At 43.8% G+C, this 14,447-nt stretch overlaps 1 protein-coding gene across 2 annotated transcripts; it reads right to left on the bottom strand.

Annotated features, from left to right (window-relative positions):
* Positions 1-2,633: 2,633 nt before the first annotated feature.
* LOC123240347 (rho guanine nucleotide exchange factor 10-like protein) lies at positions 2,634-13,651 on the bottom strand. Of its 2 annotated transcripts, XM_044667807.1 has the most exons (4): positions 13,583-13,651; positions 12,282-12,365; positions 6,366-6,538; positions 2,634-2,911 (listed from the first exon to the last, which is right to left on the bottom strand). In XM_044667807.1, exons 1-4 carry the CDS (start codon positions 13,632-13,634, stop codon positions 2,870-2,872), a joined length of 351 nt encoding a protein of 116 aa, XP_044523742.1. In that variant the 5' UTR covers positions 13,635-13,651; the 3' UTR covers positions 2,634-2,869. The 2 variants fall into 2 exon arrangements, with proteins under 2 accessions (XP_044523742.1, XP_044523741.1); XM_044667806.1 differs by lacking the exon at positions 2,634-2,911 and having other exon boundaries at positions 6,288-6,538.
* Between the last annotated feature and the right edge of the window lie 796 nt (positions 13,652-14,447).

The raw sequence follows: 14,447 nt of genomic DNA, 5'->3' as shown, positions 1-14,447 counted from the left end.
GAGCCTCTCTCTCAGAGAGGGCTGGGGCCATCCACCTACAGACAGTCAGGCGTTGGGGGACCCAAGGGTCAGGAATCCGCTGGGGCTCTGGGGATAGAGCTGACTCTACCTCCCTCGGGGTGACGAGGGGAAGGCATGGGAACGGCCATGCCAGGGAAAGCCTTACACTCCATAAATGTTTGCTGAGTGGAAGAGATATACATGAATAAATGCAGTGAATGGATAGATGAGTGAATGAATGAATGATGAATGAAAATATGGAGTCAATGACGGATGAATGACCATGCATGAAGGGATAGAAGGAACAAAGGAATAAATGAATATATGAACAAATGAAAGAGTGAATAAAAATATGAATAGTCAATGGATGATGAATGAGCATATGAAGAGATGGGTGGATGGATGGAAGGGTGGACAGATGAATGGATGAGACAATGAATGAATAGATGAATAAAGTAAGGCATCTCATAAGGTGGGAAGTATCCAAACTCTCAAAAATTTTGGAGTCATCAAAATAAAAATGCTGATATTTGAATTTTCTTTCTGTATTATTTAGAGAAAAGGCTTCTACAACAAAATGGAAGCCCCTTCTGTCTCCTTAGGTCTCATCACCATTCTGAGGTGTCAGAATGAGAAATGAGAGGCGATCTCTAAGGTTCCTCCTAGCTCTGACCTTCTATGTTCTAAGGGTTCTATGTTCCCAGCTCTTTTTAATTTCCTGTGTCTAGATACCAATCCCAGAATCCTAAAAGGACCTGTGTCCCAAGTGTGATCCCCACTCATGAGCTAATTTGGTCCCTTGGGCACAAGACTTATTAAGTTCCTACGATGGGGCAGCTAAGTGGCTCAGGGGATAGAGAGCTAAGCCTAGAGATTCTGGGTTCAAATCTGGCTTCTGTAAGCTTAAAAATTGATATACAATATCTCCAAGTATTATATTCAATAAAATTTATTAATAATAACTTGAAGTAAAGGAAAATTTTAAAAGCTAGAGTAAAGAGGGAGCTAACCCAGCCATGGCTGCAAGAGAAGTGCCAGGGGGTGGGCTTACAGCAAACGTATAAACATTACGTAAGGATAGTACGAGGATGAAGGGAAAAGGATTCTGGGAGACGTAGTTCAGGGGTACAAAATTTCTAATTACACACCTCAAACACTCCCTAGCTATGTGTAACCCTGGGGAAGTCACTTAACCTCCCTTGCCTAGCCTTTACCACTTTTCTGCCTTGGAATCAATACACAGTATTGATTCTAAAATGGAAGGCAAGGGTTTTAAATAAATGTAAATAAGTATATATGTATACATATGCTTATATGTATACATATATACTTATTTAAATTTATATTTATATATTTTTGTGTATATATATTATATATAATAAATATTAAATATATACTTATTTATTTGTTTGCTTGTTTATTTATTTATTTGTGTCTTTCTGCTAAAATGTGAATCACATCAGCAGGTATTTTTTAAGCATCCCAGTCCATTGGGGTGAGGGGGAGCCAAACTATATGTCAGATGCTGTACTAAGACCAAGAAAGGTTAAAGAAAAAAAAAATAATGCCTGCCCTCGGGGAGACAGAAGCAGACAACTATGCCCAAACAAGACACAGGAGATAACCTGGAGATAATCTCCTAGGGAAGGCCCTCCTATTAAGCAAGGTGGGAACAAAACGTTGGGACTTAGCTGGGATCTAAAGGAAGCCAGGAGGCAAAGATGGGGAGGGGGCTAGTGAAATGAGCCAAGGACTGAGTCCGTCTCAATTCCAGATTTCATCTAGCCCTGATCTCTATTGGTTCGATCAGACTGAATTCTTCAGAGATGAGTCTGTCCCTTGGTTTTCCCACTCTGTTGATCTTCTGGTACCTGGAATTCCATGAAAAAGGACTGTCCTGGAATGGCACTCACTTCACAGAACTTGAGGAGGGGAGACTAGCTCTCATGGCAGCCCCAAGCAGAGGTGCACTGCCCAAGGCACTGACCCTTTCTATCTCCAAAGGACAGCAGGGTTAGAGAGAGAGCAAATAGCCCAGCTCTGCTCCCCACTCAAGTGCCCCTGGCCCCCAAGGGCTCCAGGTGCCCCTTTCTGCTTTTATTTTTTTTTTTAAAGAAGGACCCTAGCATGGCAGGACCAGAGGGCTGGAAGGGTCCTTGAAGGAAGTCTAGACTGGCCTCCCTAGGAAATTTAAGTGACTTGCTTAAGGGCATACAGAGCAGGCAAGGTGGTACAGGGAGTAGGGAGATGAGTTGGACCAATCTCCCGGGTGACATCTTTTTATAAAGCAGGACGCACAACAGATAGCCAAGCAGGACACAGGGGTCAAGGCATGCAGCAGCTCCCAGGCAAGCTCACTTCATGCAGCCAGGGATCTCAAAGCACCAAATGGCAGCACCCCACTTCTGCAAACTATCCCTAGCCCCCTGGAAGGCTGCTTTTCCAGTGAGAAGAGACATCCCAAGACTGGAGAAACAGATCAGGGTTGCAAGGAGGGAATAAATAGGGCAAGGGGCACCCAAAAGATTCCAAATCCCCCCCACCCCACCAAGACCAAGTGAGGGAATACAGGACTTTGGTCATTCGGGTACCCATCAGGTCTTTATTGCTAAAAGGCTGAAATGACAGAGACCCACGTATTTCAAAGCCAACATCTTCATGCCAATTCATTGACTAGGAAAGAAGATGGTCACCCTTCAATGGAGGAAGCAGGGGGGAATGGACCAGGTGAAAGCTATAGAGGAAAAGGACTGGCAGGAAGACCCAGGGGTCCCCCATCCCTCTCTGCCCCCTTTCTGAAGGTCTTCATCCCCTGGCATCCCTGGCCTGGGGAAGGAGGTCCAGAAGGGGGCTAAGAATCAAGAGTTAGTCATGAGCTCCAAGCAGAAGGACCACCATGACACTGCCTTCCCTAAAAAAAAAAAAAAAAAAAACAAAAAATGGGCAGCTCCCCTTCAAGACTCAGAACAGCCATGTCCACTGGCCTCTGAATATCCATTTCTGACACCCATCCTCTCTCATTTCAATGGTCTTCCCATCTCCTCCCTCCTAGCTTATTAACTCAAAATCAAAACTCATCTCTGAGGCAGCTAGAAGGCACAGTGGATGAACGCCCCAAGTCTGGAATCAGGAAGACTTGGGTTCAAGTCTGGACTCAGATACTTCCTAGCTGTGTGTCCCTGGTCAAGTCCCTTAACCCCATTTGTCTAGCCTTTGCCCCTCTGTCTTAAGAGTTGTTACTAAGACAGAGAAAAAAAAACTCATCTCTATCAGGAACCCTCTTGAATAAGTCCATCAGCTTAGCACACTGGCATTGCTTCTCCTCCCCTCTTCACCAATCACAGCAATGATGTGGCTACTAAATTTTGGTTTGAGAACATAGTGAAATCCTGGCATTGACTCTCCTCCACTCTAATGACTTCCCTGGCTTCCTTTAAGTCCAAACTACAATCCCACCTTCTACAGGAAGCCTTTCCTACCCCCTCTTAATTCCAGAGTTTTCCCTCTGTTAATCTCCTATTTATTCCTTTTTTATTTATTGCTCTGTTTATATTTGTTTGTACATTGTCTCCCCACCCCCAGGAGATTAGAAGGCAGGGATTGTCTTTGATCTCTTTTTGTATCCCCAGAGTGTGGCACAGTGCCTAACATTGAATATATTCTTAATAGATAAATTATAATTATATTAATATTATATATTTTCATATTTTATATAGTATATCTTGGATCATTATAAGCCAATTATTGGATGACTTGTATGGCCTGGGACAAGTAAGTCACTGTCTGCCTCTAAACCTCAGTTTCTTCCTCTTCAACATGAGGGTATCAACCCAGATGGCTTCTGTGGTCTCAGCTCTAAATCCTACTCCTATTTCTTCTTGAGACACTCCAAGAATCTTGAGGGCAAAGGCCAAGGGCATTAACTTGAAGCCAAGCAGAATTGGGTTCAAATCCCACTCTGGCACTAGGTGACCATGGACTAGACACATCAAGTCTCTGGAACTGGGTTTATTTATCTGTAAAATGGAGATAATAATACCTATAGGGCCCACCTCCCAAGATTGTTGTGAGGCTCACACTGGAGATCAGGCAATTTATTAAATAAGGGCAGATAAGTGACATCAGAGAGCATAGAGTGTTGGTGTGGAATTAAGACTCATCTTCCTAAATTCAAATCCAACCTCAGATACTTCCTAGCTGTGTGACCCTGGGCATGTCACTTCACCCTGTTTGCCTCAGTTTCCTCATCTGTCAAATGAGCTAAAGAAGGAAATGGCAAACCACTCTAGTATTTTTTGCAAAGAAAACTCCAATTGGGGCTACAAAGAATCGAGCACAACTGATAACAGATTTGTAAATCAAATTTTACAAAATGCTTTGCAAGCCTTTATTATTGCTGCTCTAGCAGAACTCTTGTTTCTGCAGACCACCCTAAGAGGCCTGAGTTCAGTTCCAGCCATGATGATTCAAGAAGGACACCAAGACAAGCTAGAGTGTGTCCAGAGATGGGCAACAGGAAACTGAAAGACAGTACCAAAAGAGGATCCTTGGATGAGCCTGGGAGGGTTTAGCCTAGAGGATGGAAGTCTTAGTGTTGGCTGGGGGATGGAAAGGTGGCACAGATATGGTCGTTGTTTTAAAGGATTTAAAGGACTGCCATTGGGCAAAGGGATTCCAGTTCTTCTGCTTATTTCCAGAAAGCAGAACAAGGAGCAATGGGAGAACAGAATGGGACACTGGAAAGAGTATGGAATTCAAAACTCAGATGACCTAAATTCAGATCTTACCTGTGCCGTTTACTGGATCTAGAATACTGAACCATTTACTACATCTAAGTTAAGTCCCTCAATATCTGCATTTTTCCTCATCTGTAAAATAATAGGACTGGGATAGTCCTATGGACAAGAGACCTGAGTTCGAATCTTTCCTCTGGTGCTTACCTTAAGCGACACACTTAATTCCCGTAAAGATTCCATTTCCTCATCTATAAATTTAATTCCTTGGTCTCTAAAGTCCCCTCCAATTATCCAGCTGCTGAGGATACACTCTCTAACAATCTTTTCCACTTCTGATATCATGTTCAGTGTTCAGTAATTTCAATCATGTTCACTTCATGACCCCATTTGGGGTTTTCTTGGCTGAAATCCTGGAGTGGTTTGCCATTCCCTTCTCCAGCTCTTTTTACAGATGAGGAAACTGAGGCACACAGGGTGAAGTGATTTGCTCAGGGTCACAAAGTTTACCATTTTCTTTTTCAGTTCATTCAACAGATAAAGAAACAAAGGCAAATAAATAAGGTTGTGATTTGCCCATTATTTCACAGTTTTCCATTTCCTCCTCCAGATCATTTAACAGATGAGGAAACTGAGGCAAATAAGGTTACATGACTTGCCCAGTGTCACATATAAAGTTTTCCATTTCCTCCTCCAGCTCATTGGACAGATAAGGAAACTGAGGCACACAGGGTTAAGTGATTTACCCAGTATTACACAGTTTCCCATTTCCTCCTCCAGCTCATTGGACAGATAAGGAAACTGAGGCACACAGAGTGAAGTGAGTAGCTCTGGGTCACAGAGCAAGTAAATGTCTGAAGCTAGATATAAACTCAAGTCTTTCTGACTCCAGGCCTCCTTGCACTCCACCCACTGTGCCACCTACTGCCCAACAGGGCTGACCTAAGAGAGGGTTAGGGCATCACCTGGTGAGCATCAGTCTTACTGCACATCTCTTACCATAGTCTAATGACAAGGGACTAAATGCCATGGGTACAGGGAAAGAATTCTCCATGGGAATAACTATACCTTTAACCATCTTCTAATGCCAAATATGGGTGATTGAGGATTAGAAGCAGTTGGTGCAAGGAGGGGGTCAGCAGGGGAACAATGGAAAGCAGATCCCAGGGTCCTGGCCCGCCATTTCAGACAGGACCACCCAGGCTTCCTCCCTTCACTCCTTACTCCCAGGGCTTCTTTCCAGACACCTGGGAGCCTGGGATCCTGGGGCATCCTCCCCTCCCCTCACTCCAGCTCTATGATTTCTGGAAGCACCATGGAGCCAATGCTGCCATTTTACCTGGAAGGGCGGTGTTGATCAATTTCCCAGGGACTTCACTCACCATCCATGTCCCTTGTCCCTTGGTCCCTCCCAGAACACCACTCCCCTCAGTTGTGGCTTTCTCTCTATTTGAATTTAAATCTCTTAAAGGCCAGGACTGTCTTTGCTTAGCCTAGAGTCAATCTTTCATCAAATTTAAGGCTTTTTTCATTCATTCATTCATTCATTCATTCATTCATTCATTCATTCCTACAAAGTCCAGCTCCTTCTGGTCTGGCCCAACCTGTTGCCCACCATTCCACTCGCCCTACCTTGGGCTGGAAAGACACCCGGTGCTTGGTGGGCTCCACTTCTGGTTTAACCTCTTCCTCCCCAGAGTCTTCGCTGTAGCTCTCAAACTCACTGGAGCTCCAGCCTAGGTCTTCTGACTCCCTCGGGCCTCCTTCTCGATGGACATTCTCATAAATCAGGCTCCTCTCCGACCCTGAAGACCAACAGAAGGTAAACAACAAGGGCTGAGCATGGAGAACCTAAGGGTTGAGAAATCTTGGAGAAGACACCAAAAGCCAGGAATTTTCAGATTATTCACTAGAACTGGAAGAATCAAGAGGCAGAAAGGCTCGAAAAGTTTAGTCTGACCCCTTTTCTTTACTTTATGGATGAGGAAACTGAGGACAAAAGAAGTTGTGACCTATCCAAGGTAACAAAGATAGTGTGAGAGACAGGAAGTGAACCCAGACTTTGAAGTTAATTCTCCTTTTACTGCTTCTAACTTCCCCTCTCATTTTATTTTACTTTAAAAAAAACCCTTATCTTCCATCTTAGAAAACATACTGTTTATTGGTTCTAAGGCAGAAGAACAATAAGGGCTAGATAATGGGGGTTAGGTGACTGGTCCAGAGTCATACAGCTAGGAACTGTCTGAGGCCAGATTTGAACCAAGATCCTCCTAACACCAGACCTGGCACTCTATCCACTGAGCTACCTAGCTGACCCCTAAATTGAATCTTTTTTTTTTTTAAGCCCTTACCTTCCATCTTAGAATCAATACTAATTCATCCTAAGGCAGCCTCGGTAGATTGAAGCCTAGAGATGAGAGGTCCTAGGTTCAAATCTGGACCTAGAAACTTCCTAGCTGTGTGACCCTGGACAAGTCACTACCCCCCATTGCCTAACTCTTGCCCCTCTTCTGCTTAGGAACCAATGTATAGTATTAATTCTAAGATGGAAGATAAAGGCTAAAAAAAAAAACCTACAAAAAAGTTATTAACATTATAAAATTTTTAATTTATTTTAAAATTAAATAAATTAAATTTTTTAGTTTTTTAAAATAATTTTTAAATTTTAAAACTTTTTAAATTTTTTCAAAATAAAAATAAATGAAATTTAAAAATAAAAATTTTATAATTCTCTATTTTACAAATAAACTAGGGAGAGGAAGCAAACTCCCCCACACCGTGCCATCCCTTGGGTTACACAAGGAACAAGCATTAGAGACCAGATATTCATTTGCTAATCCAAAACTAACCACTTTCCCCCAAATATATTCATTATTCATTTTCAAATAAGGACCTATTTAAAAAGTCCTTGACACACTGTAGATACTACCTAAATGCTTCTTATTATTTTGTTGTTGTTGTTATTATTGTTGTTGTTCACTATTATTATCAGGAGAATCCATCATGAATGAAACAATCAAACAAAACAAACCTCTCCAAAATCATTATTATCCTTTTCCTATAGCATTTGAGCAGCTGCTCAGCCATAGGGATGTTCCCAGTAGAGGGAGCTCCAACCCAACATCCTCAAGCCCATTCTCTTCTCCAGGGTAGCAGGAAGTCTGGCTGAGCCCCATAATTCCTCCAGCCAGTTCTTTTCCCTACAAATTCCCAAAAAGGTGGGAGCAGGGCAGAGAGAAGGAATATTCCCAAGGATAAAGATCCACAAGCATCCATGAAAATGAAGAAGGGGGCTTCTCCTTCCTGCCACTGTTCCTCCCCTTGCCAACCAGCCAACTCTAATGTCTTAGAACTTTTTTGAGAGCTAGAAGGAACCTTAGCAACCATGTAACCCAACTTGATGGTTTTACAGTTAAGGAAACTGAGGCTCACAGAGGCCAAGGGATTTTTCCCAAGATCATGCGGTAAGTGGGTGGCAGAGCTGGAAAGGATCTTACTTAGAACCCAGGATATTAGAGTTTGGAGACCATTCGGTCCAGACCTTTACAGATAAGGAAACTGATGTCTAGGGGAAGTGACTTGCCTAATAGGACATCAAACCGAGACCAGAAATCAGTCTCCTGACATCCGAGTATTCTTTCCATCATACATCCTTCAAGTCCCAGATAAAATCCTACCTTCTACAGGGAACCTTTCCTGTTGTTGCTGTTGTTTAGTCATTTCGGGCACGTTCAATTCTTCACGACCCCATCTTGGTTTTGGTGGCAAAGAGACTGGAGTGGTTAGCCATTTCCTTCTCCAGCTCATTTTAGGAAACTGAGGCAAACAAGGCAAAGTGACTTGCCCAAAGTGTCTGAGGCCAGATTTGAACTCAAGGAGATGAGTCTTCCTGACTCTCCAGTAGTCAGGCCAAATTAGAGAGCTTTTTAAAAAAAAAAACTCTTGCCTTAGGATCAGTACTGTGAATGGAAGGCAGAAGAGTGATAAGAGCTAAGCAGTTGGGGTTAAGTGACTTTCCTAAGGTCACTCAATGTCTCAGGTCAGATTTGAAACCAGGTCCTCCAGTCTCCAAGCCTGGCTCTCTATCCACTGAGCCACCTAGCTTCCCTTTGTGAGCTCCCAATAAAGGTTCTTTGAATACCTGGTGGATTGTCCCACTCCCATCCTGACTTTCCAAAGAGAAACAACCTTCCCTATCGGGAGATTCTTAAGCTCATCTTGCAGATAAGAAGGGAAAGGAACAAGGATTGATTAAGCACCTACTATGTGTCAGTTTCCCCCTTTATAAATGAAGTCATATTCAGGGGAGGAATAAACTGGATTAGTAAAGCTGGATTAGTATCCTGCTTCTAATATCCTCTGTTTATCAGATGTGTGACCGAGAGAAAGTCATTACCCTTCTGTGGTCCTCTTCAGTTTCCTCCCTTGAATGTATTTGGGGGAAAGGGGTTAGTTTTGGACTAGCAAGTAAATAAATATGTGGTCTCTAATGCTTGCTCGTTGCATAACCCAAGGGGTGTCAGGGTGGGGGGAAGTTTGCTTCCTCTCCCTGAGATCTAGTTTGTTTATTTGTAAAATAGAAAATTATAAAAAAAAATTTTATTTTTTTTTAATTTTATTTATTTTGAGGCATAGTTTGTTTGTTTGTAATGTAAAGTGATAAAGTACCAAGTCTGGAATCCAGAAGACTCATCTTCCTGAATACATATCTGGCTTCAGATACTTACCAGCTGTGTGACCCTGACCAAGTCACTTCACTTCTGTTTGCCTCCATTTCCTCATTTGTACAATGAGCTGGAGAAGGAAATGGCCAACTACTCTAGTATCTTTGCCCCCAAATGAAGATAACAACAGTACCTGCCTCCCAAGATTGCTATGAGTCTCAAATGAGATAATAATTATATAAGTGCTTAGCTTAAATGTTAGCTAGCGATATAATCCCTGAAGTTCCTGTAGGATCATTGTGTGGCTCAAATAATATAATGTCTGCTCTGCCCTTTGCCTGCCTTATTTCAGCATAATAAAAAAACTATATAGTCTAGAAGCCCAAATCCTAAAGGAGAGAAGGAAGGAAGGATCTGGGTAAAGAATAAAAAGAAAGCAAGTTGCTATCATTATTTTGTCATCTAGTCATTTTAAAGCCATGTCTGACTCTCTTGGAATCGATACTGTGTATTGGCTCAAAGGCAGAAGAGTAGTAAGGGATAGGCAATGGAGGTTAAGTGACTTGCCCAGGGTCATACAGCTAGAAAGTGTCCAAGGCCAGATTTGAACCCAGGACCTCCGTCTCTAGGCCTGGCTCTCCATCTACTGAGCTACCCAGCTGCCTCCCATGTCTGACTCTTCATGACCCCATTTGGGGTTTTCTTGGCAAAGATACTGGAGTGGTTTGTCATTTCCTTCTCCAGCTCATTGTATTGATAAGGAAACTGAGGCAAATAGGGTTCAGTGACTTCCCCAGAGTCACACCAGTAGTAAGTGTCCAAGGCAAGTTTTGAACTCAGGAAGATGAGTCTGTGCACTATGGTGCCAGCTAACTGCCCATGTTATTACATATTTCATATGGCTCCCTATTTCACGATCTGTCTGTTGTCACATCAGGTACATCAAAGAATAAGTAATTTGCTTAGGAGCCTGGAACTTAAAGCCAGCATGGATCTTCCTGATCAGAGGGGTCAAAATTAAGGTTCACAGGCTGGAAGCCCTAAGAGGTACTGGAACCAGATTAAAATGCAATTGGGCAATGTTCAACAAAGTAAATTAAAATACAATTCAACATCAGTATCATTAATTTGTGGTTTTCTAAATCAATATGGCAAGAGTTTGATACTTCTCTGATTCCTGAGTCCAAATGACTTCATTTTCTAAAGGGGGAAACTGAGGTCCTGAGAGGGGAAATGATCTGGCCAAGGTGACCTAGTTAGTAAGTAGAAGAGTGAGGATTCAAACACTGGACTTTCCCTCCAAGTTTACATATATAGAGCTGAGAATTCAAGCTCTAGAGTCCAAAAGCACACAGCTCTGCTCTTTCCCTGCGAGTCCAGGATTCATCTCTAGAAACATCCAACAGAGAGAAAGAGAAAGTAGTGACTGGAGGAGTGGGACAAATAATCACCAGGAATATGAGGATGAGAAATAGTATTATTTATTATAGAAATATATTAAATGAATGTATTATATAAATAAAATATCGTTATTATTCTACATGGCATATGTAGAATTCACAAAGCATTTTTTTTTTGTCTAGATCTATGATTTCATGGGCAGAAGGAATTTACTTGCATATAATCTCCTTCCATGAGATCCTGAAAGGCTTCCTGTAGAAGGGGAAATTTTAGCTGGGACATGGAGGAAGTCAGGAGTCCTTCTACAACATCTAGGCTTAGGGGGTCACCTGGGAGTACTATAAGAGGGAATTCTTTGTTCTCTTTCAGTTTACACTTGTGAAAGGGAATCCTTTATTCTCTTTGCCTAGTTGGAGCTAACAGTTCATTAACAATAACTTAAGTACCCCTACTTAGTACCTCACCAGATTGTGAAGACAGGATTAACTCTCCTTTGTCCACCTTTTGATTGAATCAACAAAAGTTTGAACTAGGTGGAGGAGCTCACAAACCACTGAGAATTCACACCCTCAGAAACTCATTCAGCCAGGAATCTAAGATGGAAGATCAGGAATTTAAAAAAACAGAAATTCATGGACCTCAGGTTAGGAACCCTTGTTCTAGGTCCTAAAAGGATTTAGTCTTTTTCTCTTTTCTCCCTCATAGGAACAGAAAGGAGGTGAAGTTGACTGATAGCAACCAGGACAGACAGAAGGTCTGGTTTGGAATCCCAGCTCTGCTGCTTACTAACTGCATGAATCTAGGCAAGTTACTTCACCTGTGGCAGCTTCAGCTTTCTCTTCTGTGAAGTGGACTTGGACTAGATGGACTAGATGGACTACATGGAAGCTTAGCTTACCTCTGACAATCTATATTCTGAGATTCTTCCTATAGTTGACACAGCCTTCTAAGGTTCTTCTTAGCCCTGACATTCTCTGCTCTAAGGACCCTCCCAGCTCTGATATTCTCTGTTCTAAGACCCTTCTGAGCTCTGAAATTCTCTGTACTAAGATCCCTCCCAGCTCTGGAATTCCCTATTCTAAGACTCTTCCCAGCTCTGATATTCTCTGTTCTAAGCTCCCTACCAGCTCTAACATTCTGGGTTCTAAAATAACATGTAATCCATTGCCATATAAAGCTAACAACAAGACCTACCTGCTCAGGGATGCTGAAGGGAACAGAAATCCTGTTTGTAAAGGAATAGACCCTTAATAATAAAGGCTGGATATAAACATCATCACTATTATTAAGGTCCCTTCAAGCTCTACCAATCTATGAATTTAGGTCAGATGACTGAACTGGAAGTCGTTTTTAAATGCCTCAGGATGTGAGCAGAGAAGATGAAGGAGCAGGAACAGAAGCAGGAGCAGGAAAGCTCCCCACTCTCCCACCCCCCCAGAGCAACCCGTTCCTCCATCCCCAAAAGAATCGAAGTGGCCCATACCGTGCTGGTGAGAGTCCAGATTCTCGCAGGGCACATCATCATAAATCACATCTTCCTCCAGGATGGGGAAAGTGAAACGGTCAACTGGAGGATGAAGAGAGAGGGCGTTAGGGGAGAGAGGCAGACAGACAGAGACAGAGAAGGAGGAAGGTCAACACGGGACCAACTCTGGCCCGAGCCTGGGGAGGAGCCCTTCAGGCTGACATCAGGACTGCACCAGCTGCCAGCTCCCACTTTGCTGGGAGTGAGGCTCCAGGCTAGAAGCCTCTGCTGCATCCTGAGGTTCCCTCCTGGTACCCTGACATCAGAGTCATCAGTAAGCCCTGAAGGCAGCAGGAGAAGAGGTGCAGGGGGAAAGGAAGGGATGAGGGAGATGGGGCTCACTCTAACAGCTCTGAGCTAAATCACCTCTTCTCTCACCACCATCTCCTCTGCAGTGTCAGCCAGCAAAGCTCCACCCTCCTTCCTTTCAGAGATCTATGCCCAGCCAGACAGGCAGTGCCACAGAGCTCTGGGTCTCCCAACACGGCCAGCAAAGAGGGAGGCTCTAGAACATCCTTCCCTCTGCTGAGCACCACTTGGGTGGAAATGACTAAAGCTGGCCCAGATAGTCAGCTCTGCCTCCCAGAGCAACACTGCAGAGGGGGAATCTTCTCTCCCCAACCTTAAGGTAAGCTGGGCTTCCTTTAGTACCACGGGGCAACAGTGTTCAACCCATCACTTAACCAAACAGTCTTGGATGGTTCAGGTTGAAGGGCCCCTGGAGGGGCCTGTCCATCCCCCAGACCTCCCATCCATGGGCAAGATGGTTCATTCAAGGGCTAAGAGTCCATCAAAATGCAAAAAGAAATAGGGAACTAGCTTCTTCCATAGCCTATGTCATTACCCTCTGGTCCACGGTACTATTGGTCTTCAGTTCTCTGGTTCTGTAATTCTGTGGAATAGTGGCCAGATGGCCCTAAGGTTCTAGGGCCCAATATTCATAAAACCCTAAAGCTCAATGGTCCTAAGGCTCTTTGGTTCAGTGCTCCCATGACCCTATTACATTGTGGTCCTCTGGTTCCTTGGCTCTGGGCTCAAAGGCTCTGAAAGTAGCCTCCTTATGTCTCATGAAGGGTGACCCTCGGACAACTTTTACAACTACCTTACTGGAAGCCATACAGATCCCTGTCCCTAGAGCTAGAACCCTAACTTTTTTCCCATTGGCTCAGGGACAGAAGCAGGCAGCCCCTTTCTTTCCAAGAGAAAACCACTCACACCCTTGAAGTCTCTCCCACCCTCCAATCCCGAGGACACCCTACCTCGGCGAGAGCTCTTCCGCTTCCAGCTGGAACGCCGTACCCCGGCTCCCATGGGCTCCCCATTGCTCACCACAGCCGGGATCCTGCAGGGGGAGAGACACCACAAGACTAAGGAAGGCAAAAAATAGACAAAGGGGCACAACTCTGGCAGACTTGGCAGAACCAGGCCACTATCCAAGCAAGGAAAAGAAGTCAGGGAACCTGAATCCAGGCCCAATATGTCCAGGAACTCAATGTAACCTTGAGCAAGTTTCACTTCACTTCTGGGGCCTCATTCTCTTCATCTGTAATATGGGAATAATACTGCCTGCCTGCCTGCCTGCCTCACAGGGTTGTGAGTATAATATAACAATCCACATGAAAGTGCTTTAGGAAATGTAAAGTGAAGGGACACAGAGGGTCCTGCTAGCCTCCTTGGCTGTACTGTGGGCCAACTCAACATTCACTATTCATTCATTCAACAAATCCTTGTTTTGCCTCTATTAGGGGCAATGGGTCAACACAGAGCATGGACGTAGCCTCTGTGAAGGATTTAGGAAAGGCCATTGGATGAGAAGACATGGTTGGGTCCCAGCTGACACCAGCAAAACATGGCACCCACTCTGGTGAGGAGCATCAAAAAACTCTTTGTATAATGGACTGGGGGAGACATATAGGGAAAGTACCCCAAGGAGCGTATAAGGAAACAGATGAACAGGCATATGATAGGTGGGGTTGAGTATGAAGTCTGAAAGACTCAAATTCAAATCCTGCCTCAGACACTTACTTCATTCTGTGATCCCCTGGGCAAGTCACTTAACCACTACGTGACTCAGTTTCTTCTGCAAATGGAGATAATAATAGTACTTACTTCCCAAGGTTGTCG

This window comes from Gracilinanus agilis, chromosome 3, assembly GCF_016433145.1.
Source record: "Gracilinanus agilis isolate LMUSP501 chromosome 3, AgileGrace, whole genome shotgun sequence".
Taxonomy (NCBI): domain Eukaryota; kingdom Metazoa; phylum Chordata; class Mammalia; order Didelphimorphia; family Didelphidae; genus Gracilinanus; species Gracilinanus agilis.
The sequence above is the reverse complement of the archived record's forward strand: the minus strand, read 5'-3'. Positions and strand labels throughout refer to the sequence as shown.